Source organism: Odocoileus virginianus, chromosome 15, assembly GCF_023699985.2.
Source record: "Odocoileus virginianus isolate 20LAN1187 ecotype Illinois chromosome 15, Ovbor_1.2, whole genome shotgun sequence".
In the NCBI taxonomy this organism is placed as follows: Eukaryota; Metazoa; Chordata; class Mammalia; order Artiodactyla; family Cervidae; genus Odocoileus; species Odocoileus virginianus.
Genome location: NC_069688.1, coordinates 24,715,534 through 24,739,412, shown reverse-complemented (window position 1 = coordinate 24,739,412; position 23,879 = coordinate 24,715,534). Strand labels below are relative to the sequence as shown.

The 23,879-nt window shown below is 41.1% G+C and overlaps 1 protein-coding gene and 1 long non-coding RNA gene across 7 annotated transcripts in view; one reads left to right on the top strand and one right to left on the bottom strand.

The window, feature by feature from the left end:
- The window catches only part of JPH1 (junctophilin 1), an 88,330-nt gene extending 74,406 nt beyond the window's left edge, over window positions 1-13,924 (top strand). Inside the window, exons 4-6 of one of the 3 annotated variants that reach the window (XM_070477185.1) lie at window positions 3,791-4,428; window positions 11,366-11,461; window positions 11,921-13,924. In XM_070477185.1, the coding sequence (XP_070333286.1) occupies window positions 3,791-4,428; window positions 11,366-11,446 (719 nt within the window). In that variant the 3' untranslated portion in view covers window positions 11,447-11,461; window positions 11,921-13,924. Of the gene's footprint in view, window positions 1-3,790; window positions 4,429-11,365 lie in introns of all 3 variants that reach the window. The other 2 variants (XM_070477186.1, XM_070477184.1) reach the window with 2 other exon arrangements.
- Window positions 12,270-23,879, bottom strand: part of LOC139038463 (uncharacterized) — a 170,156-nt gene continuing 158,546 nt past the window's right edge. For 3 of the 4 annotated variants that reach the window (XR_011491465.1, XR_011491464.1, XR_011491466.1), the window contains one exon: window positions 13,177-13,270. This is a non-coding gene — a long non-coding RNA (uncharacterized lncRNA). Of the gene's footprint in view, window positions 12,358-13,146; window positions 13,271-23,879 lie in introns of those variants that run through there. The other variant, XR_011491467.1, reaches the window with a different exon arrangement.

Genomic DNA, 23,879 nt, shown 5'->3' with positions numbered 1-23,879 from the left:
TGAAAGGTGGTGCTAGGAAATTCTTTGAGCTCAACAGATTCTGAGTATCGTCAGAAGCCCTGTAGATAAAACTGAATGAATACGTCTGAAAACCATGTCTGAGAAGATGGGCACAAGTAAAAAAATGCCTTTCTGAAGACGTTTAAGATAAGAAGCAATGCATGAGAGGTCTACAGGTCTAAAGGAGTTGGCTAGACTGGTATTTAAGAGTTAATAAACATAGTATATACGTTCAGTGGAATCCAGAATATAGCTTTGTAAGGCCATTAATACAGAATCCTCCAAGGGCCAGATCAGTCTCAGCCTGGCCTATTCACAATGGCATAAATTAAGAGGTAGGGGGAGATCTATTTACTCTTTACAAAGAATATTTGAAACTAGACTTTGTATTCAGGTATTTTAGGTCTTTGTTCTTTTTCCAGATAACTAAAGCATATCACTTTTTTTAAAAATTCTTTTTCTGGGACCCACTATCACTGAATTGACTGAGTTTCCTCCCAAATAAACCACCTCTTGCCGCTGCTAACATTTAAGCAGTCTCCTTTGCTGGCAGCTGTCACGTTGCTGGGACCTGTCAAAGCAGTTCCCATTTCAGCTTCTCGTCTGCTTTCCACAGTAGACGCAGGTGAGACCAGTGGTTACCCAGATAAACCCTAAACTCTTTTTTAAGTATCACCGTTCCAGTCTCACATTTTCAAATTGAAGCACACGGGCTTTGTGACAGCTTTATTTCCTGTGGTTCTGTGACTCTCTTCTCCCAACTTTAAGAATGTATAACTAGCCATGTCTGCCAGAGTCTATTTTGTTCCTGTTCTTTTTGGTGTGTGTATTTAAGTCAGACATTAGCTTTTCATATGCCTTAATCTTAAGATAGAAAGATCTGCAAAAATAACTTTTGCATTTACCCCTTAGATTGAAGACATTGAAAGTACTTTGTAATTTGTGTTTCAGGGTTAGGTGACTAAGGGGAAAATCCATTGGCTTTAAGAGTCTTGACTATTAATTACCTTTACACAGAACACTTACTACTATGCCTAGATGGGTATTTCAGTCATGCTCTAAAATTGGATGAAAGTGAAGCACAAGTGAAACCAAAGTCTGATGAAATGTGGCATTGAAGGGTGAGAGAAAATACGCCATCAGCGTACTGCGGAGGGGGTGTTGTGTAAATTTAAGTCTGCAGTAGATGAGGGACTTCTCCGTGAAAAACCAGGGTAAATTCTCTTCGTGGGTTTTTGAAAGTCAGCGCAAGCCTGTTGAAAAACATCTCCTTCCAGGGCTGCTGCTGACGCATCCTTCTCTTGGTGGTAATGGTCTAGTCAGAGCCCCAAGGAAGGAGCTGGAAAGAAAAACAGCACCTTTTGAATAATTGCAGTTGCCTCTGTTTCTTCAGGCTTCCCGGATAGCTCCGCTGGTAAAGAGTCCGCCTGCAGTGCAGGAGACCCTGGTTCGATTCCTGGGCCGGGAAGATTCGCCTGGAGAAGGGATAGGCTAGCCAAGCAGGATACCTTTCTCTGTGCCAAGAATTCATACTGCCATATTTAGTGGATTTAAAAGAAAATTGCCAAGCTTTGTAAAGAGGGTACTTAAGTTTAAAAAGGAAATCTCGACTGTCGGCATGTGATCTTGACCTTTTTGGGAAGTTTGAATGCTGAGTGGTGGCTTTATCTTATCTTCTGCAGGATGGACTGTGAGATAGAACTCTTATGCTTTTGTCCCTTAGTGCAACCTATAAATGTGGGCCCTCGGGAATTCTCGTTTCTGGGCTTAATATATTACATATTGCGTGATATTTTATCTTAAGGATCCACAGGAGCTGTGTGACTTTGGGTTTTTCAGCCACTGCAGCTGTTTCTATATCAGTAAAATCAGGATAATGCCCACTTGTGAGGCTTAACACTTTGGAAAACACGTTGTATAATAAATGGCCATCTCACAATAAATAATTTTTCAGATCGTCACAGGAAGAGCAGTGACTAGTCGGTAGTAGGTTTTTTTATTTTTTTTAATTTATTTTTATACAATTTTTAAAGGTTATTTTCCATTTACAGTTATTCCAAGATATTAGCTATGTTCTCCTTGTGCAGTACATCCTTGAGCCTGTCTTAACCACCTATAGTTTGCATCTCCCACTCCCCCACCCCTACACTGCCTGTCCCCCCCTCCCCACTGGTAACCACAAGATTGTTCTCTATACCTGCGAGTCTGCTAGTTTCACATGTTCATGATGCTAAGTGAAACAAGTCAGAGAAGGACAAATGCTATCCCTTATATGTCAAATTTTTTTATTCCACATATAAGGGATAACATACGGTATTTGTCTTTCTCTGACTTATTTCACTTAGCATCATGTCCTCCGAGTCCATCCGTGTGGCCATAAATGGCAAAATTTCATTCTTTTGTTTGTCAGTTTTGTGTGTCTAAACCTCTCCTTTATCCATTCATCTTGATGGAGGTAGTATGCATTTTTAACAATCAAGGATAATTGTCTTTCAGCCCCACCTGGGGTGAGGGCTGGGCATGGAGGCAGGAAGGAAAGTTAATAGAGGCAATGCTCTGGAGTTGACAAGAGCTGGTCAGTCCCTATAAGCAAGTTGGTGGGTGAGTTCTCCCTTGCATACTCCAGAGATGATACAGTCAGCTACCTCCCATTTGCAGAGAAGAGGGCCAGTTGGACTGGGTGACCTTGATTTGATTTCCTTTGATGAGAAATGGTGGCTGGGTGAGGCGGTGGCCAAAGGCTGTGCAGGGGAAGAGGAGAGTACCCGGGCAGAAGGGCGTTGCCTTGGAGCACATCTGAGGTCTGCAGAGACTCCCTTCTCTGGATGCTGGCCTCCTGACGTGCTCACAGCTGGTGGGACAGTCTTGTGGTGCAAGTTCTCCTTACTCTCCCCCAAAACCTGCCCATAAAATAACAATGCACCAGGGTCCCTTTTAAAAAACAGGATTCTTTTTTATAAAAATAACATGTGATTGTTAAACAATTCTAAAGTACTCAGAAAAAAAGTCTTGAGACCGCAGAGCCAAAGACAACTGGCTTGTCTTAACTCTGATGCCTGCAGAAACGCGGCCGACGCAAAGCCAGACTCTGAAGGGCCTCTGAGTAAGTTATCCTGTGAAGTGTAACCTACACTTCAGTGTTTGTTTCTAACTGGGCAGTTTAAATGCTCCTTTGATGAAGGGTCATTATGGTTATTTGCATGTTCTCCTCCAGTGTAGATGCTTTATTAAACATTCTTTTAATATATTTAAGTGTTCTAATATATTAAATATTAAGCACACGAGTCAGTTTATTTTTTTATATGAGCATATACTTTGTATTTTAGTTATACCATGTAATTTGAATGTGCATATTAATTATGGTGCTGTCAGCAGTGCTCCATCCATATGAATTCTGCCTCCCTATTCTGCCAGCACAAGGGAACAGTACAATTACATGGGAAATCAGGACTGTTTCACTTTTATGGCTATCAAAATAGTGTAAATTAATGGTACATATGTGCGTGTGTGTGCTAAGTAGTGTCCAAATCTGTGCGACCCTGTGGACCGTATCCTGCCAGGCTCCTCTGTCCATAGGATTCTCCAGGCAAGTACATATCACCTTAATCTTTGTCCCAGGGCATGAAACATCCTTGTGCGTAGTCAAAGCCTTATAAATACATTTTAAAGAAAAAGAGGAAAGGCTAAGTTGATTTAGCAAATATATGTATGTTTGTAGCCATGAGGAATAAGCCTTAATGCCTTATTTTCATTTTATCACCTCCCATTCTGTTGTCCACTTTCTCCCCAGGCCCAGATTATATCAAACAGAGATTTCAGGAAGGTGTAGATGCTAAAGAAAATCCCGAAGACAAGGTCCCGGAAAAGCCCCCCACACCAAAGGAATCACCTCACTTCTACCGCAAAGGCACCACACCCCCAGAGTCTCCTGAGCCAAGTCCCAGAGAAGGCCGCTCTCCCTCCCCGAAGCCCGCAAGGAAGCAGAACCCCAGTTCAGGGGCGAGACTCAACCAGGACAAACGCAGCGCGGCTGAGGAGAAGGTGACGGCCGCTGTCAACAAGCCCTTGGCCTCCAAGGCGCCCCCGAAGGAGGTGGGGGCGGCCGTGCCCTCCTCCAAGTACTCTGGCCGCCACCACATCCCCAACCCCAGTAACGGGGAGCTGCACTCTCAGTACCACGGGTACTACGTGAAACTGAACGCCCCCCAGCACCCTCCGGAGGACACGGAGGAGGAGGGGTCGAGCCAGTCTTCCTCGGCACTGGTGCACAAGCCGTCACCCAACAAGTGGAGTCCCCCGAAATCTGTGACAAAACCAGTTGCCAAAGAAAGCAAAGCTGAGCCAAAAGCTAAGAAGTCTGAACTTGCTATACCAAAGAACCCAGCGAGCAGTGATGCGCGCCCTGCTTTGGAAAAAGAAGCCAATTCAGTAAGTTGTACGAGACGTGGCTCCCTGTCCCTCTGCTCCTCTGGGTTCTTCTGGGTGGCATCAGGGGAGAAGGGCGCCTTGATGACAAGGAGCCCAGGGCTCTGAAGGGTAGCATTTATTAGCACCAGTGGCCTAGCCACCAGGGGCTCTCCGCGCAGCATTTCCTCCATGTTCACGCGGCCTCCCTCAGGCTTCCCACAGGTGGGCTCATGTGTCCACCTTGTCCCAGCTCCACTTTCACAAGCCGTTACCAGCATGCGGTGGTAAGCTTCACCGGAGCTGTCTTATCAGCTCCAGCTGTGGTAACAAAAAACTGTACCTTGAACTGTGTGGTTTAAAAATCAAACGCTTATTTGTCACAGTTCTGGAGGCTGAGTGGTCCCAAGATCAAGGCACCAGCAGGTCTGAGGTCTAGTGAGAACCCACTGCCTGGTCCGTGGACCACGGGCCACCTTCTCCCTGGGTCCTCGCAGGGCTAAGAAAGGGGAAACGAGTACCGTCAAAGGGCTCCAACCTCATGACCTGATCACCTCCCCAAGGTCCATCCTCCAGGGCTTAGGGCTTCACTGTGTGAATCTCGGGGCAGGGACACAATCGGGCAGCCTGTAACAGCAGCTGACTGCCGGGGCTGGGAAGGGATCATGGACCTTGGCCCAGAGGCCGGCCGTTGTGCTCTAACCAGGAGGAGAGCTCCACTGCCGTTTGCTAACTTCTTAACTTTAGGCTCCACCCCAATGACAGCAGCATCTTTCAACAAAACATCTTTTCTGGCTATTGTGAATTATTCTCATAAATGTTTAGTTTGGATTTTATTTAACAGCCAGGCTTTTAAGAATTGTTTCTTTCCTGTATAAGAAGTGAACATTTTCAACTGGTTAAGAAAGTTACTTTGGTTTTCTAATTCCTCAGTGTAAATCTTCCTAAAATTTCAGTTTTCTCGTAGATGCTAGTTTTATTATGAGTCTTGACCATTTACTGTTTTTATTATTCAACCAGAAAGCTCTCATTGATAGATATCAATATGTTTATTCAGTAAGATTTAAAATTCTATTAAATTGTTGACCTGGTCAAATGACTTTGGAAAAGATTGTAATTTAGCGAAGAAGCCACAGTTGACCCAGTATTGACTAGTAATTTCTGAGACATATTTGCATAAAGGTGTAGATTAATATTTTGGTCAATGAGAATATAACCATAAGTTTACTTTTGTCTGTTCAGTCTACTCATAGGGTTAACATTGAAATTCATTTTTCAACTTTTATGTTTGAAATTTCTTAGGTTTATTTTGCTAATGTCTATTAACGTGGGTTCCCACCTTCTTTAAATTCTCACCTTTTTAATTATCTAAATATAAATTAATCAAATTAACATGATTAACTTTCTAAGAGTCAAGCTTTTATATAGATATGTGGTTTTCAAAACAGTAGTTTTGAGACTCACTGTTCAGTAAGCATTTTTTTAACATTGATGTATCAGTATCCTGATACTAAATATGTGTTAATGTTATCACTACTGAATTTGTTAAATGTGATAACTTCTCTTTTGGCTTTCAGCATTTATCCATAGGGTAGTCAAGCTTCTCATATAAATTGGTATTAGTTTGCTTAATTTACAAGAGGAAAATTCAGACAATACAAGGCTATATCGTTTATACTTTTTGGGTACCCATTAGTGGGGTTCAGTTGATTTTAAGAACTCTCTAAGGGAAAGTATATGCCCCAGTGTCCCTCACATTAGGTGAGTTACCTAGTTCTTACCTGTAATAAACTGTTACTGATTGGTATGTTTGGTGAATTAGCGCCTTCTTGTTTAGAAACAGCATCTGTTTCGTGGATGTGCAGAACATTCAGATTCTGGGAGTTAGCCAGGCATCGTGCAGCTCTGCAGGCTGGTCTCTAGGGTTCCCTTGGACACCCGAGGATAGGAGGCGGCCAGCAGCTCTGTACCTCTGTTAGGAGCTGCAAGTCAGGGCTGAATTGGCGCCTGGTGGCTCAGACGGTAAAGCGTCTGCCTACAATGTGGGAGACCCGGATTCGATCCCTGGGTCAGGAGCATCTTCTGGAGAGAGAAATGGCAACCCACTCCAGTACTCTTGCCTGGAAAAGTCCCATGGATGGAGAAGCCTGGTATGCTACAGTCCATGGGGTCGCGAAGAGTCAGACACGACTGAGCAACTTCCCTCTCTCACTCTGTGACGAGTTTAACAATTAACCTTCGCTTCCTTGATAACAGAAAGCTGCCTTTCACACCCCTGGTAACTGTTTTCTTCACAGGGAGTTAGGACCGTGACAGAATTATTCTAAAGGTAGTCAGTGAATGACCTATAAAAAGAGCACTACATACAATTTTGAAATTAAGACAGTGTATAAGTTAGAAGTTTACAAATAACAACTTGGAAACTCGCAGAAACATTCACACTAAAGCAGACCTTAGAGGGGAAACCAGACTGAGCTCCTCTTTGTGAGACAGTGTGAGAGGTCCACTTTGAGTCAGAATCACCAAACGATTTGCAGAATTGTAGTCAGCCAGCTTCCTGAGAGTGTAGGCTACTAGCTAAGGGTGTGGCCTCTTATGCAAGACACCACAGGTTCAAATCCCAGCTGTGTTACTTACCAGCACTTTGACTTTTACGCAAGTTTCTTAACCTGTTCTGTGAATTAGTTTCTTCATTTGTACCTATATCAAGGGTTGTGAAGATTAATATCAGTGGTTGTAAGTTGATCCTTGTAAAGGTCTTAGTGCCTCGCATAGGGTAAGTATTCAGAAAGCATTGACTATTATTAAGTTCACCTCAACACTAGTTGCAGCATAAACAGTTCATAAATATTTTCCGGTAGGTTTTGGTCCATCCTCAGGATCACCCTGGGTATTGATTCCTAGAATCTTCGGGGACACGGGCTAACACGTGGGAGAAGGGGAGCCACAGCAGGGATTACGTTACAACCTTCTTCCAGTCTGCGACTCCTGTGGGCAGTGGTTGCACGTGGCCTCATGTCCCAGGATATGTGATGCCAAGATTTTTGTAGGATTTTTGCAATATGGCAGCTTGGGTAGAAGGCAGTAATTAGATACCTTGAGAACCTTATGATCAGAGAGACTAGTGAGGGGTCTTCTAGTTAGGAGACTCAACTCCTGAAAACAGCCCACACTTTTCTCTTAGCAGTTACACTGATCAGCTTCCAAGTTTGAGATTTACCCAACGCTGCTTCTGAATTGTTATAAAACCTAAGGCAGCCATGTTAGATCAGGTTTGAACCACACACACACAGTAAACACATATAATTAACTTTTGCTCTTTTCATGTTTTTGGAGAAGCTTGAAGTTTATCAAATTGTACTAACTCTTCAGAAGATTCTTCATAATTTTAAATGAGTGATAGTCTCTTGAAGAAAAAAATTCTTGAGTTAGAACTTCTTTCCATAATTTGACTTCCTGCAAATTAGTTTCTAACTGCCTGAAAGTTTCTTCTAATCAAGACTTGTACTCTGCCCTGCCACAGCTTCTTGTATTACACCTGTCTCAGTCAGTCTTCAAAAGCAAGACTGACTTTTTTTCTTTTTGCTATTTTAAGCTACAACTGGCCACTGCAGTCATATTTATGAGGCTTCACCTTAAAGCTTTCCACTCTGTACCCAGCCCAGGTGTCTGATGAGCACAGAGGTCATGTCTTGATATCCACCTGTTAACCATAGTGTCCCAGAATTTAATTTTTTTACCTGGCTGTTTGAGCCTTTTATTGCCCGTTTACTCTTACCTAAACTAAGTCATCTTTAAAAATAGCTTTATAAGTGGAGCTATACTGGTAGGATAAATATATGTGTATATTAGAATATATATGGGAGAAATACTTATTCAATAGAAATTATGTCTGTATGAATATACACAAACCCAAAATACTGACCAATTCAAAAAGTTAGATAAATTCATGGAACCTTTTAAAGACTCAGAGTGGGAGTGAAAGGTCCAGGCACACCGTTACTGAGGGTACTTTCTCTCTCATTCTGCTTTCTCAGGGTCCCTTGTAAGTCACTGAACTTTGCATCATATTGGTTTGACGTTACTTTCCCTTGTCTTCTTTCATTATCACTCACTGTCTGGAGGAATTATGAAATGAAATCCACTAATCCAAAAGAGTTGAAAGGATCCCAGAATTCTTAACACATTCCTAAGAAAATCTAAACACATTCAGTGAGCAAAGTCTATTCAGCATGTATATTAATAGCATTTCCGTAATCTCCGGCCTGAGTAATAATGTTGAAAGATCATCAATTATTTTCTGAGTTCTAAGAGTTTCCCTACATTATTTATATGTTGTAAGCTAACCATAATTGAGGAGTTACATAGGTTAGTACTCTGCTATTAATTTAGAACACAACTATTCTAAAAGACCCATTGGTCATTATCAAGAACTGATGTTTTTCTGATACTATAGGATATAGATGAAAATTACATTTTAAAGAAGTTGATGGTAAATTATTTTTAAACTTAAGGCCTGTGACTTTAATAGAGATGAAGAACATGTAGTTCTGAAGTGAACAGACCAAAGTTATTTAATCTCAGTTCTAATTTATTCAAACTGGCTGAGTAACCTTGGGCAAGACACTTACCTTTTCGGAGGTTTGTAAAATGGAACTAATAATCACTATGAAGAGTTATTTTCCTCCCATTTGCTTGGAGTGTAGGAACTAGGCTTTTTCTTCTAAGAATCCCTCTATAGCACCCATTTTTATTCCTCTTTGTCACCCTGATTTTATGAATCACCCTATTCATTTAATAGTGTTCAGCCACCACATCCATAGTATTGGAAAAGTGGAAGGTGGGTTCTCATTAAATACTGGTTGTCTGGATGAACTGGACAGCCCGTATGTGCGAGTACATAGTGGTGAACACGGAGGACCCCTGTGGGACTCAGTCTGCGGGAAAAGATGGCAGTTAACAAGAAAGGACAGTAAGGTGTGAAGTGTTAGGACACAGAAAGAGGAGACACTCTGACCTCTACCAGGGAGGATGTGGCCTCATCCAGAAAAGAGGCCTCCTTGAAGGACATGGGACTCAAGCCCTGGACCCTGTGAGATGAGCACTAACCATTGGCAGTTCCAGCCTCCCTTACTCGCTCATCACCCCCCGCAGATCACATCATTATAGCATCTGAAGACTGACACAGTTTCACTATAGGATAATCAACTATAGTACAACTGGTTCCTCGTCCGTAAAATGAGAATAAAACTACCTACCCCACCTCCTTTATAAGGCAAGTTTTAAAGCACTTTTAATGCCACTTAAGAATTAGACACTATTTTAATAGTTAATACCAAGAATGCCTCTTTATAGTAAAGATAGCCAAGCACAACAAGATCTAAACAGATGGGTCATACAACGGTTTTGTTTTGTATTTTAAAAAAAGTAAATTTGTGGCACTTTAGACTGTGTGGTATTTATTATAGTGGTACTTACCAAAATAGGATTCTGTGATTTGTTAAAATATAACTTGATTTCTGAAATATTGTGGCTGTGAGCAGAGAAATTAAAAAAGATCTTGCACAGTAATTTACGAAAGGGTTCAATTTCCCACTTGTAGTTTTTACCTTAAGGAAGGGATGGTATCCAAAAAGAAGACCAGAGAAAACAAGAGTCAAAGAACCTCCTCCTGAGTTTTTCCTGAACTTTACCAGAGCAGCCTCACCATCCTTCAGATTTCACTCTCCTGTTTCCAGCTGCCTTGATGAGGAAATTATTTCTTCCTAGAAATCATTACACCCTACCTAACAAAAATGCATCTTTAATTCCCATCAGTTTTTTTTTTTTTTCATTTATTTTTATTCGTTGGAGGTTAATTACTTCACAACATTTCAGTGGGTTTTGTCATACATTGACATGAATCAGCCATGGAGTTACATGTATTCCCCATCCCGATCCCCCCTCCCACCTCCCTCTCCATCCCCCTCTCCACCCGATCCCTCTGGGTCTTCCCAGTGCACCAGGCTGGAGCACTTGTCTCATGCATCCCACCTGGGCTGGTGATCTGTTTCACTATAGATAATATACATGCTGTTCTTTCGAAACATCCCACCCTCGCCTTCTCCCACAGAGTCCAAAAGTCTGTTCTGTACATCTGTGTCTCTTTTTCTGTTTTGCATATAGGGTTAAACCCATTATGGTGAGCTGTCTCACCCAGACTGTTGCCCAGTATTTTAAGGTGAAGTCAATTATTTTTTAAGTCATTTTTTAGGTTTAATCAATACTAGATTCATTTTTCTGTGAAAGTTCAGAGATGACTCCATCTAAATACAATATAGTTATTTTTAGTTTATATCTTTTAGAACTGTTGTCATTATTCATGCTCTATTTACTGCAACTGTGTTGTTGTTGTTCACATACTAAGTCATGTCCAATTCTTTGCAACCCCTTTGGATGGCAGCATGCCAGGCTTCCTTGTCCTTCACTGTCTGCTGGAGTTTGCTCAGACTCAGGTCCATTGAGTTAGTGATGCTATCTAACCATCTCATCCTCTCCCAACCTCTTCTCCTCCTGCCCTCAATCTTTCCCAACATGAGGGCCTTTTCTAATGAGTCACCTCTTCACATCAGGTGGCCAGAGTATTGGAACTTCAACATCAGTCCTTCCAATGAATATTCAGGGCTGATTTCCTTTAGGATTGACTGGTTTGATCTCCTTGCTGTCCAAGGGACTCTCAAGAGTCTTCTCCAGCACCACAGTTTGAAAACATCAATTCTTAGGCACTCAGCCTTCTTTATGGTCTAACTCACACCTGTACATGACTACTAGAAAAACCATAACTTTGACTATATGGACCTGCAGCTGTGTTGTGTCTTTTTAAGTATTTTTGGTAATTGGTTTTGTGAGCTAATTTAACTATTGCTATTAACGTGGGAAAGTGACACTTAGAATTTTCTATTTTGTTCTGTTTCATTTCCAGGGCCCTAATTCAATCATGATCATCCTCGTCATGCTGTTGAATATCGGGTTGGCCATTCTTTTTGTTCACTTTCTAACTTGATTGGAATTAGGAAAGGTAAGAATAGCCTTAATTTCTATATAAAATCACAATCTATCACATTCTTTTCCCCTATTCAGATTTACATTTTTTTTTAACAACCGTGCATTGTCCTTCAATTTAATTTTGGCTGCGCCTGAATGTGATTCAACATAGTTACTTAATGATATCACTGTTTTGACCCTTCGGTGAAGTCATGACAACTAATGGTGTGAGCCCACGGTCCTCTGCAGTGGTGTCATCAGCCCTTTAAATGGCACACTCCAGGCAGACTCAGACACAGGGAAGGAGGCTTGGAATTAGGATGGGCTCACGAGAGAGAGAGAGAGAGAGAAAGATGGAAAATTCAGCCGGAGGACCTGTCCGGTCCCCCCTGGGAAGGCGTTGTGGCTATGGGGTCCTCTGGGAGCTGAAGCAGGCAACCGTGTTGGAGAGCAAAACTTAATAATCATTCTTTCTTAACATCTGCTGAAGCAGCCCCATCCGGCGAAGTTCTTGGCATTGGCTACTCCATCTGTCCTAGCAGAGTGTGACTAAACTGGAGATATATGGAGCTGCTTTTTTTTTTTTTTCTTTTTTTGACGGAAGTCAACAGCTGCCTTACTATTTTACCATCTGACGTTGCTAGTAGGGAGCTGGGGAAACAAGCGACCGCCCTAGGAATGCGGTTGGAGGATTGTGTTGCTGCGGCCATGGTTCCAACATTCACTCCAGTCTCAGTAGAGGAAGTAGGCAGCAGCATCACTCACCAGTCTTATGCCACGACCTGCTGCTTTCTCATCTCCTGGAACGTCCCGGGAGAGAAGGTTTTGTCGGCTTGTGCACGGTTCTGTTCATTTCTGCTGTTTACTTAAATCTGATGTGTGGTCACCTACAGCGTGCGGTCCTGGCCGGAGGAGGCACACATGTCGCATCTCGAGGAAAAGAAAACAACAGAATTCTAGAGAAAATGTGTTTATTTTGATAGCAATACATCATTCTTCGTGTCATGTTTAGTCTTCCTAAACCTGTAAAAGGCTATTTAAAATTTAGCAATTTGAAGGCATTATACCTAAGAAATCACTTAAACATTTTTAACACTACTGAGATGAATTTATTTATGCACTTCAGAGGTGCTAAATTTTAAAAGCTGAAAGACAACAGAATTCTAAGAAGTATAGTCAAAATGTTGCATGGGTTGCAGTAATCAGTGTTCAAAGGATTCAGTTTCATTGCTGACGTACTTTAACCACCAAATAAAATCTTGTCAGTGGCTATGTTAATTCCCATGAAAGTTAAGCAAGATGCTATTAATAACTGCTCTTCTCTTTTTTTGTTCCACAACTTACAAATTTTCATTGAATACATTCAGGTAGAGCATAAAGCTTTGTTCAATCAGTGCTTCTCAATTTTATGCCTTTTGTGTTTTTCAAAGTCCTTTTGTAATTTTATTTCACACTTTAAAGGCGTAGACAATTTTTAAGTATCTGTCTTTTGCAGTCCTTTGTTATTCTGACATAAATGGATTTTTTTGCTGTTTTATAATTTATTCTTTATTACTCAGAAGCATGCTTATTTAGAGAAACTATGTGGGCTTTATATAATTATTTAAAAAGAAAATCAGGGGAGGAAAGTTATCCATTCAATCTTGGTAAAATATTGAGGAGAGGGAGCTATTCCTAAGTATTTTCATGATCTGCATGGTTTAATCAGATTCTTCTTACCTTATTTGCTACCATTTTGATGCAGAAGAGAGAAGTCATATGTTAGCACAGATGTGGACTGAATGTCACCTGCAGGGTAGTAACCCAGTGGTGTTTTTTGCAGAAGTACAATATCTTGAAACTCCTGGGTGTGACCAATATGTAATAAAGAAGAAAGCAGAAAGAGAGCAAATGAAAATTACAACTTGTATATTTATTTTTTACATTTTGCTTTGACTTTTAAATCTAGGAAGTACATTTTTACCCAAGAAACGTTTCAGTTCCTGTGTCGGTCTCCATACTCTCACTGCTCCATCCTAACCCCATAGCTCTTGATGCTGGGAAAGCTGATTTTTTTAAAAAAAAATGAAATAAAATATTTAATCTTAAGTGTTTATTTCAAATGTGTAATGCTTTGGAAATAATGGGTAACAGATAATAAAGGATATGTTTATAAAGTGAGCATGTTGGTTCCATTTATAAATATATGTATGATTTATAAGCTTTTTTAAAACAAAGCTCAAATTGTCGGTATTTTTCTAAAATGTGCACAGCTGTATTTTACATGAAAGGCTCTTTCTAATGGGTTGTTATACTGTACTCTACATTTTGGACAGCACATGAAGTCTGCCAATGTACTTAATAAAACATGACTTTGTTTATTTAAAGTTTCTTGCTGTGAAAAAGAACTCCCTACCTGCGAGTTCCGTTATTTATAATCCTTGAAACCAAAATGTATAATGTACAGTTTTCACAACTGTATCTGCTCTAATAAAAAAAAAAGTTGGTTATTAATAAAGTTGCAGGTGTGTTTCCTTTAAGAGTAAATTACTGTCTTGAGTTATGTGGAATTTTTTGATGGTGATGGTGTTGAAAGATCTGCTGAAAAATTAATAATAGAAATGGGGGGGGGGCGCAGCACAGTGCTCAAAGAATCCACCTGGCAGAAGGACACAGTGCTGCACCATTATTTTTTTCTATGTTTCTTTCACCGTGGGCCTTTCAAGTAATTTTGCAAAATAAGATTCTTGGCTCTGCTCGTTGCCTTCATTGTGTGTGCGCTCAGTCATGTCCAACTCTTTGCAACCCTATGGACTGTAGCCCGCCAGGCTCCTCTGTTCATGGGATTTCCCAGGCAGAAATACTGGAAGGGGGTGCTATTATTTCCTTATCCAGGGGATCTTCCCGACTGAGGGATCAACCCGTGTCTCCTGCACTGGCAGGCGGACTATCAGCTGAGCCACCAGCCAGAGTAATTTAACTGTATTAGTGCCTTATCCCAGGTTTTAAGTCCATTCCTGTTTTCAAGGAAAACGTCAAGTTGAAGGAAATCTCCTGCATGGGCACTTTGCAGTTAGTTTTTTGACCATTGTGGGCCAGAGAATTTGATATGTTACTCTAGCCCCTGCTGCTTAGGTACTGCTGCTGCTAAGTCACTTCAGTCGTGTCTGACTCTGTGTGACCCCGTAGACGGCAGCCCACCAGGCTCCCCCATCCCTGGGATTCTCCAGGCAAGAACACTGGAGTGGGTTGCCATTTCCTTCTCCAATGCATGAAAGTGAAAAGTGAAAGTGAAGTTGCTCAGTCGCATCCAACTCTTAGTGACCCCATGGACTGCAGCCTATGAGGCTCTTCCGTCCATGGGACTCTCCAGGCAAGAGTACTGGAGTGGGGTGCCATTGCCTTCTCCAGCTTAGGTACAAGCAGCTTAAATAAACTTATACTTGAACAAACTTGCTGCAAATAGAACTTACAGCCTTTGAAGCCATACTGGCTGCTGGCCTCACTGGCTTGATGCGTCAGCAAGCAGCCTATGAGGAATAATAAAAAGGGCTTCTCTAGAAGAACAGCTTCCCAGGAACCTGCCACAGCGCCTTTAAATCCCAAATTGGTCACTCCTATTGTGAGCTAAGGTATCAAAGACCCCCACAGACATAATGCACAGAGTTATTGGCTCTAGGTATTAACAGATTTATCAACTAAGATGATTCCTCTCCTAGCAAATCCCCCAGGAACAGAACACAGAACAAACTACTTTGGAGCAGGCAGGAGAAGCACAGGGTGCTAGAACAATTACCGACTCCAGATTCATGTCCAAACCACAGATTTCGGTGGCTGAAGCCAAAAGCTAGGGTGAAGACTGTGTGGTTGGGAAATCTGGAAAATATTCCATGTGCCCTTTTCACACAATAACTATTTCAAGAGTCGTGGTGAGCAGATCCCTGGGCTTCTGGTTACACGCACAGCCCCTACCCACCCACTCCAGACTTTGGAAGAATATGTAGACTCGTGTCTGCAATATCACAGGCACTATGGACGTGGTATATCCACCAAGAGAGTGTAACAGTTCATCAGGCTGTGTTTGATTATCTCAGGTTTATGAATTATCTGTGTCCAACATTTTCTTCTTTCCCCAAGTACTGGAGAAGTACTTAGGAGTCTCTCATAGGAGTCTGAAATATCGGAGTAGGGACTGATATTCTCTCAATAGGGGTCTGATATATGGGAGTAAGAGAAAATATCAAAATGTACAGAATGCAGTGAATGCTGATTAACACAATAGTATGGATGAAATTTTGCCTGTGGTTGTGATTGATTGTGGATTCTTCGCTAATCTGTGCCCCCCTGTAAAATGGGCAGAACCATAGCGCCGACCTCACAGGGCAGATCTAAGGAGGAAATGAACTTATTTACATTAAGTGCTTAGGATAGTATCTGGCACAGAGAAACTGCTTTGGCCATGTTAGCTTTTACTAATTGGAGGAGCTGGGAAAAAAATTTAATTTGTGTGTCTCAAATTTTAAAAATACAGTAAGATCCCACTAAAGGCTCTTTATAAAGGTGAATTATGCCATAGGTCATAGGATGTTCTTCAGTGGTAATCACTGAGTCTCTCTCTCTGTGAATATAAAAGGCCACACTTAACAGACCTCCTTCTCTACACTGAAATGTGATTTTTAGTAGAGAATGTGACATTTGCTTTACAAAGAACTTCTTTATCTCATTAGAGTCTTATAAGGTCCCTATGAAAGATTTCCTGCAGGTTGACTTGCCTAAGCTTATGTAGCCAAAAAGTTGTAAATATTTGTGAGAGTCCCAGCTATGACTCTACATATTATGCTTTTTCATTTCAGTATATTGACTAGTGTTATTCCACACTGTCATACTTATCAGCTATGAAAAGGCAGACAATATGATGAAATTCAGAGTAACAGTGTGGGTTCCGTGAGCCCATTTCCATAAGTTCCTGAGTGCTACTCAGTAGATGCAACTATGGAAGCCTATCAGAAGTTCTGAATAATGTACTTAAAATCCTAAATGTTAGATGTATTTAAAAGTTGCATAACTTTTAGAAATGTATTTATATATTTATTTTGAACCTTAAAATACTAAGTATTATTTATTTATACCATGTTCTTGAATTGGGAGAAGACTCCCAATTGTGAAAAGACTCCACTACCCAAAGCAATCTACAGAGTCAATGCAATTCCTATCAAATTACCGATGGCATCCTTCATAAGAATTAGAACAAAAAATTTTACCATTTGTATGGAAACACAGAAGACCCCAAATAGCCAAAAGGATCTTGAGAAAGAAAAACTGAACTGGAGGAAATCAGGCACTGTGACTTCAAACTATACTACAAAGCTACAGTAATCAAGACAGTGTAACTGGCACAAAAACAGAAATATAGATCAGTGGTACAGGATCGGAAGCCCAGAGATAAACCCACGTACCTATAACAAAGGAGGCAAGAACATACAATGGAGAAAAGACAGCCTCTTCAATAAGTGGTGCTGGGGAGACTGGAGAGCTACATGTAAAAGGATGAAATTAGAACACTACCTAACACCATACACAAAAATAAACTCAAAATGGATCAAAGACCTAAATGTAAGACTGGACACTATAAAACTCTTAGAGGAAAACAGGAAAAACACTCTGACATAAACCACAGCAAGATCTTTTTCAACTCACCCCCTAGAGTGATGAAAATAAAAACAAATGGGATCTAATTAAAAGATTTTTCCACAATAAACCATAAACAATATGAAAAGATAACTCTCAGAATGGGAGAAAACATTTGCAAGTGAAGCAATGGACAAAGTAATCTCCAAAATATATATAAACAGCTCATGCAGGTCAATATCAAAAAAACAACCCACTCAAAAAAATAGGTGGAAGACATAAGTATCTCTCCAAAGAAGACATAGAGATGGTGAAGAAGCACATGAAAAGATGCTCAATATCCCTAATTATTAGAAAATGCAAATCAAAACTACGAGGTGTCACCTCTTACCAGTCAGAATGTCGATCATCAAAAAATCTACAAACAAATGCTGGAGAGGGTGTGGAGAAAAGGGAACCCTCATGCACTGTTGGTGGGAATGTAAATTGAGACAGTCACTGTGGAAAACAGTATGAGGGTTCCTTAAAAAAAACTAAAAATAGAACAACAACATAACCCAGCAATCCCATATATACCCTGAGAAAACCATCATTCAGAAGGATACATATACCTCAATATTCATTTGTAGCACTACTTACAAGAGCCAGGATATGGAAACAACCTGAATGTCCAACAAGAGATGAATGGATAAAGAAGATGTGTGTGTGTGTGTGTGTATGTGATGGAATATTGCACAACCATAAAAAGGAATGGAGTAAGGTCATTTGTAGAGCTGTGGATAGACCTAGAGTCTCATACAAAATTAAGTAAGTCAGAAAGAAAAACATAAATATCTTAACGCATATATGTGGAATCTAGAAAATGGTGCACCTATTTCCAGGGCAGGAATAGAGACGCAGATGTAGAGAGTGGACTTGTGGACACAGATGGGGTAAGGGGGGGATGGGACAAATTGGGAGATTGGGATTGACTGCTGCTGCTGCTACTACCATGTGTAAAATGTAGCTAGCATAGGAAGCTCAGCTCAGTGCTATGTGATGATCCAGAGGGCTGGGATTGAGGGTTGGGAGAGAGGTCTTAAGATGGAGGGGATTTATGTATATATATATATATAGCTGATTCAGAGCAGAAACTAATACAACATTGTAAAACAACTATACTCCCAATTTTTAAAAAAAAGTTCTGGAAAATGTACTTAAAATCCCAAATGTTAAATGTATATAAAAGTTTCATAACTTTTAATAAGGTATTCACATGTTTATTTTTGAATCTTAAAAAATACTAAATATTAATAATAAATGTTTAGCTTTTAAATGCAAACTTGCTTGGTATTTTGGAGTAAGAGGCACATTATAAATGAAGCTGCTGTGGGTGTATGTTTGAACCTGATCTCTAGGATTAACCCAGAAATCGCAAATAGAAGCCTAAAAGATTTAGATATAAATCATCATGTTCTTTTGACCCTTGATCTCAGTATCCCATAAAATTGCCTTGGTATTGTCTTGAATCCAAAATCTGATTTAGGTCAACTGTTAGTAGAATTAACACAAAAAGTGAGGGCCTGAGATTTGGTCAGCCAGTGATTGATAAAGCTGTTCACTTACTGTGGTGAAGACTATTAGCCCCTCCTTTGAGAAGAATTTGAGAGAAGACGTGGAGGCAGAGATAAATTCAGTGGAAGATGACTACAGTGATGATGTGTTGGGTTGGCCAAAAAGATCATTCAGGTTTTTCCATTATGTATCTTACAGAAAAAAACCCAAGTGAACTTTTTGGCCAACCCAATACAAGTCTTTTCTTACCCCAGGCAAATTCACTCATGAAATATCAAGAACAATGCTGAATATTCAATGGAATTCATGATGTTATTTGGTTACAGAAAAGCAATGAAAGGCTTTAGTTCAGTCCTGCCACTTAGGGCACGTATTTGAAAGGAAAGAATCTGGTAAGTAAGTGTCATGACCCTAGTGCTGGAAAAGTAGAAGCAAAGGTGAGAAGAAGCCGAAAATCTAGTTTTCTCATATTCTGTTGTTCAGTCGTTCTGTCATGTCTGACTCTTCACAACCCCATGGACTGCAGCATCCCATGCTTCCCTGTCTTTCACTGTCTAGTGGAGCTTGCTCAAACTCATGTCCATTGAGTCGGTGATACCATCCAACCATCTCATCCTCTATCTCATGTTCTAAGCACATCTTAACAATCTCTTCTGACCACTAGAACAAATGCCTAGAGATCAAGTAGCTGCTTATAAGGTGATAAATGCCAAGATGTCCAAACATAGCATCTTTGTGGAGGTAACAGATGATCAGCCCCATTACCTGAGAACTAGATGTGGCATTTGAAAAGCAGTTTTATCAGATAATTGGGCCAAATAAAAGTTAGGATAGGTTAACTAAGATCCCACATGCTGCCCAGTGAGGCCTTAAAAAAAATAATTTGGGACTTCCCTAGTGGTCCAGTGGTCGAGAATCCACCTTCCACGTCAGGGAACGCAGGTTTGATCCCTGGTCAGGGAACTGGGATCCTACAGGCCTCAGGGCAACTAAGCCACAACTATAGAGCCCACATGCTCCGGAAACCACACACCACAACTACAGAGAAGCCTGCCACAATGAAGATCCTGCGTGCCGCAACTAAGACCTGACACAGACAAAATTAAATAATTTTTTAAAAGTTAGGAGAGGTTAGACACCTACAAATCCACACATTATTCAAAAGGAAAAATGCAGATCACTTGCGTCTATCATCACTCATAGATCCACTGACACCAAACAAGAATTTGGAAACTAAATCTCAACACAGGAAAGCACCAAAGAATGAAATATATTTGCACTTCAAGTAAAAGATCTGGTGGTGCTTGGTTTTAGTTGCTCAGTTCTGTCCAACTCTTTGTGGCACTATGGACTATAGTTTACAGGTTCCTCTGTTCATAGGATTCTCCAGGCAAGAATACTGGAGTACGTTGCCATTCCCTTCTCCAGGGGAATCTTCCTGACCCAGATGTTAACTACATCCAACTGGTTTTGTCAGGATACAAGTAATGTGAGGAATTAATCATTTTTTTTATTTCTCAGTGTGCACTATGAACATTCTCCAACATTTCCTTACTTTGACAATTTGACTTTCTTCCACTGAAAGTGAAAGTGTTTGTCATTCAGTCATGTCCAACTCTTGATCCCATGGACCACATTCTACCAGGCTCGTCTGTCCATGGGATTCTCCAGGCAAGAATACTACTGGAGTGGGTAGCCATTCCCTTCTCCAGGGCATCTTCCTGACCCAGAGATCAAACCCAGGTCTCCTGCATTGCAGGCAGATTCTTTACCATCTAAGCCACCACAGCTTTGAATATTTCTAAGATCTTTCCATTTTTTCCCCTAATAATCATGTCCATTTTTTCCTTCACAAAAGGGGTAGTACTAACCAGAAAAGATCCTAGCAGATGGTATTTTTAAGTCTTCATTGCTTCACTCAGACTATTAATCTACCCATATTTGTGTCGACTTCCAAAGACTGCCTCAGTAAATTCTAGAGGAAGCACTCGAAACTATTAACATTTGCTCTTCTACTCCAAGCTCTCAGGAGTTTTCCTACTGCCTGTGTGTTCGGTACACTGATCAGTGCCCTGTGCCCTGGGAAACCCCAGCTCTCCTTTCCAGCTCACTGCAGCAGGGTTTCCTATCTGTCTCCCCATTCCAGGGGCGAGCTTAGTGCCACGCACCAGTGCGGCGTGGCAAACAGCTCATCGTAACTGAGGATTTGAAGTCAGAAGGAGAAACTTATGAAGGCTTTACAGCAGACCCTCCACTTCCTCAGATGCAATCTTATGAAACCAGCCACACACTTTCTTTTGGGTCATCCCTATATTCATTGGCTATGCCAGCACCAAACATCATATGTCCATTTGGGACCCTCAAGGATAGTTTTGGTATCTAAAATGGGAACAATAAAATCTGCCTCATAATGTTTATCTATGAATCTAAGTAGGTAATTTCAGTCAGCTCCCTAGCACCTACTAGACTCAGTGTATAATAGGTAATACTAACTTAATAGTCTCACCTTTGTTAGCAATTTGCACTTACTCCATCAATAAATTTCTTGGCCCAAGATGGAGCCCTTCTTGCCAGGAATACTAAGTCAGGAAACCAAAACCAGATACTTTCTGGTCCCTGCAAATGTGCCATTTGACCAGAAATGCAATATATACTCACCCCAGGACTTCCTTGGTGGCTCAGTGGCTAAGAAACTGTCTGCCAATGCAGGGGACACAGGTTTGATCCCTAGTTTGGGAAGATTCCACATGTCGCAGAGCAACTAAGCCCATGTGCCACAACTATTGAGCCTGTGCTCTAGATCCCAGGAGCCACACCATGGACCCCTTGTGCCACAACTACTGAAGCCCACTCTGCAACGAGAAGCCCACGCATCGCAACTAGAACAGCCTCCACTCCCTGCAACTAGAGAAAGGCCTGCACGGCAGCGAAGACCCAGCACAGCAAAAGGAAAGAAATTAATGCATATACACACTCAGTCCACCAACCACCAAGCCCACATGGGTCTTCTCACCCTTCTCACAAGGGTGACTCTATGGCCCCAGCAATTAGATATTTTCTATTTTTCTGTTCCTTGTTCTTTATTCTTTATCTGACCAAAGATTCCTCCCTTCTGTCCCATTTTGCAGTTCTCTAAAAAGGAAGCTATCTACTTCTTCAAGTGTAAAATGAAGTTTGTATCCCCTAAATTGTTTTATTCTTAATGATCATTGATGTTTAAGTGTGTTGAAATTCTTTGATCCTTAAGTATCAGGACCTGCCCTAAGGAATGTATTTGGCATATAGAATCAGTTGTACTTTAAACAATTAAAAGAGTTCCTTCCCAAAAGCAAAGGGCACTCAAAAATCAAAGCTCATAATGACCATCAGATGGTACAGTGATGAGTACTGACTCATTTCTCATAAGCAGCTTAGGAATATTTAATAACACGAAACACTCATTATATACAGTAGGTACAATTACTCATTAATGTCTGCTATTGTAGAATAAAAAGGTACAATTAAGATGTATGAGAAACAAGCTTGAAAAAGGCTGGCCACTTTGATTACACTCTTAGTTGTAGGAGCGAGCTTCCTGGTGCATGTAGAGTGTCAAGATTTTCACTGATACCCAGAAGTATGTTAATGTGCCTATTACGTTTAATCATTGTGGTTAGGAACACAGGCAAATGGCTGTGCCTTTAAATTAAAATATATTTAATCAGAAATAATAGCATAGCAAAATACCATGTTGCATCTCCCAGAGCTGAGTAGTTAGTGTAGCAACCATTAGTTTATAAGTTCTGTCATTAATATTTAGAAGAAAAAGAACAGAAAAGAGGGCAAGAAGTTATCTGCTCCAGTTAAGTGATCATCCAAGTCCAGAGAGCTTATCTCAAATCCTGCATTAAGCTAAACCTGGGTGCTTTCCTCCAAATGGTAACAGGAAACAGCATTCCTGCTGTAACATTTTATTCACTATTTTGAAGACAATCTGACATTAGATGAAAGTCCCCTTCTGGGACTTTAAATAGCTTTTATATTATTAAAACACACACACAATTTTTTCCCTTTTCCCAAATCTCGTACTATAATGACCACAGCAGGCAGGAGACTTCCAGTGGTTCTCAAATTTTAATGAGCATTAGTCAAACACTGCTGAGCCCACAACAGTTTCTGGTGGAGTAGGTCCGAGTTTTTGCATGTCTTAACAAGTGGTAGGATGTTGCTGGCCAGGAGACTATATTTTGAGAACAACTGCTTTATGGATCAAGCAGCACACAAGTATCAAGCACCAACCACCGCCAAAGCCCTTTGCTTGGCTGAGTGTATGGTGTCCTCAAGAGAAGAAAGAAGAGTGAAAAAGAATACCTACATACTTAACGTGTAACGCAATTATGTTGCCCATGCTCAGTCACTCAGTCATGTCCGACTCTTTGCGACCCTGTGGCTCCTCTGTCCATGGGATTCTCCAGGCAAGAATACTGGAGTGGGTTGCCATCCCCTTCTCCAGGGGATCTTCCTGATCCAGGGATAGAACCCACATCTCCTACACTGGCAGGTGGATTCTTTACCACTAAGCCACTAGGGAAGCCCCAGCAATCATGTTATTTGATCCTTAAACTAACTCTACAACCTACAAAGTGCTCCACATTTTGCACATAAGAAAACCAAGGTCCAGAGGGTTGAAGAGAATTGTTTAACAAAACACAGCTGATAGAGAGCAGAGCCAAGACCCCCACCCAAGGGCCTCTGACTCCCAAGTCCTGGACATTCTTTTCCCTACATCTCAGCAGCTTTGCCCTCTGGCCATCGAGAGGTGAGAGCACCAGACACAGTCCTTCTGGCTGCCATCAGGCAAGAAGACCACAGGATGGTTGAGTCCTCAGGATTAACTGGGATGAAACACTGACTTCTGAGGTTGAAGGCAGTGCACTTTCTAATTCATGAATGAGAGCATTCTAAAAATCCATACAGTATTTTATCTATAGATATTTCTCACAAACCAGATATGAAATTGGACCTCATTTTCTAAGACTTGCACACTCAAAAATGCATTTTGTCAGACAGCACTCACATTTGCAAGCCTACACATAACTCCCTCTGCCCATCTGTGTAGAGTTTCTCCCCTCATTTTGAAAGAAGCAGAAACTGTGTGGTTAAAGACGATGACAGTGTCTGCACATACAGATTCCATCGTGTCCAGCTGACCTTCTTCAGCAGCCACCAGGCTAGAAGAGGAAGCCTAGTTATCAGAGAGAAGGCAGATACTGGCAGGAAGCGGTGAGGGGGATGGTTCGGAAAACATCCTG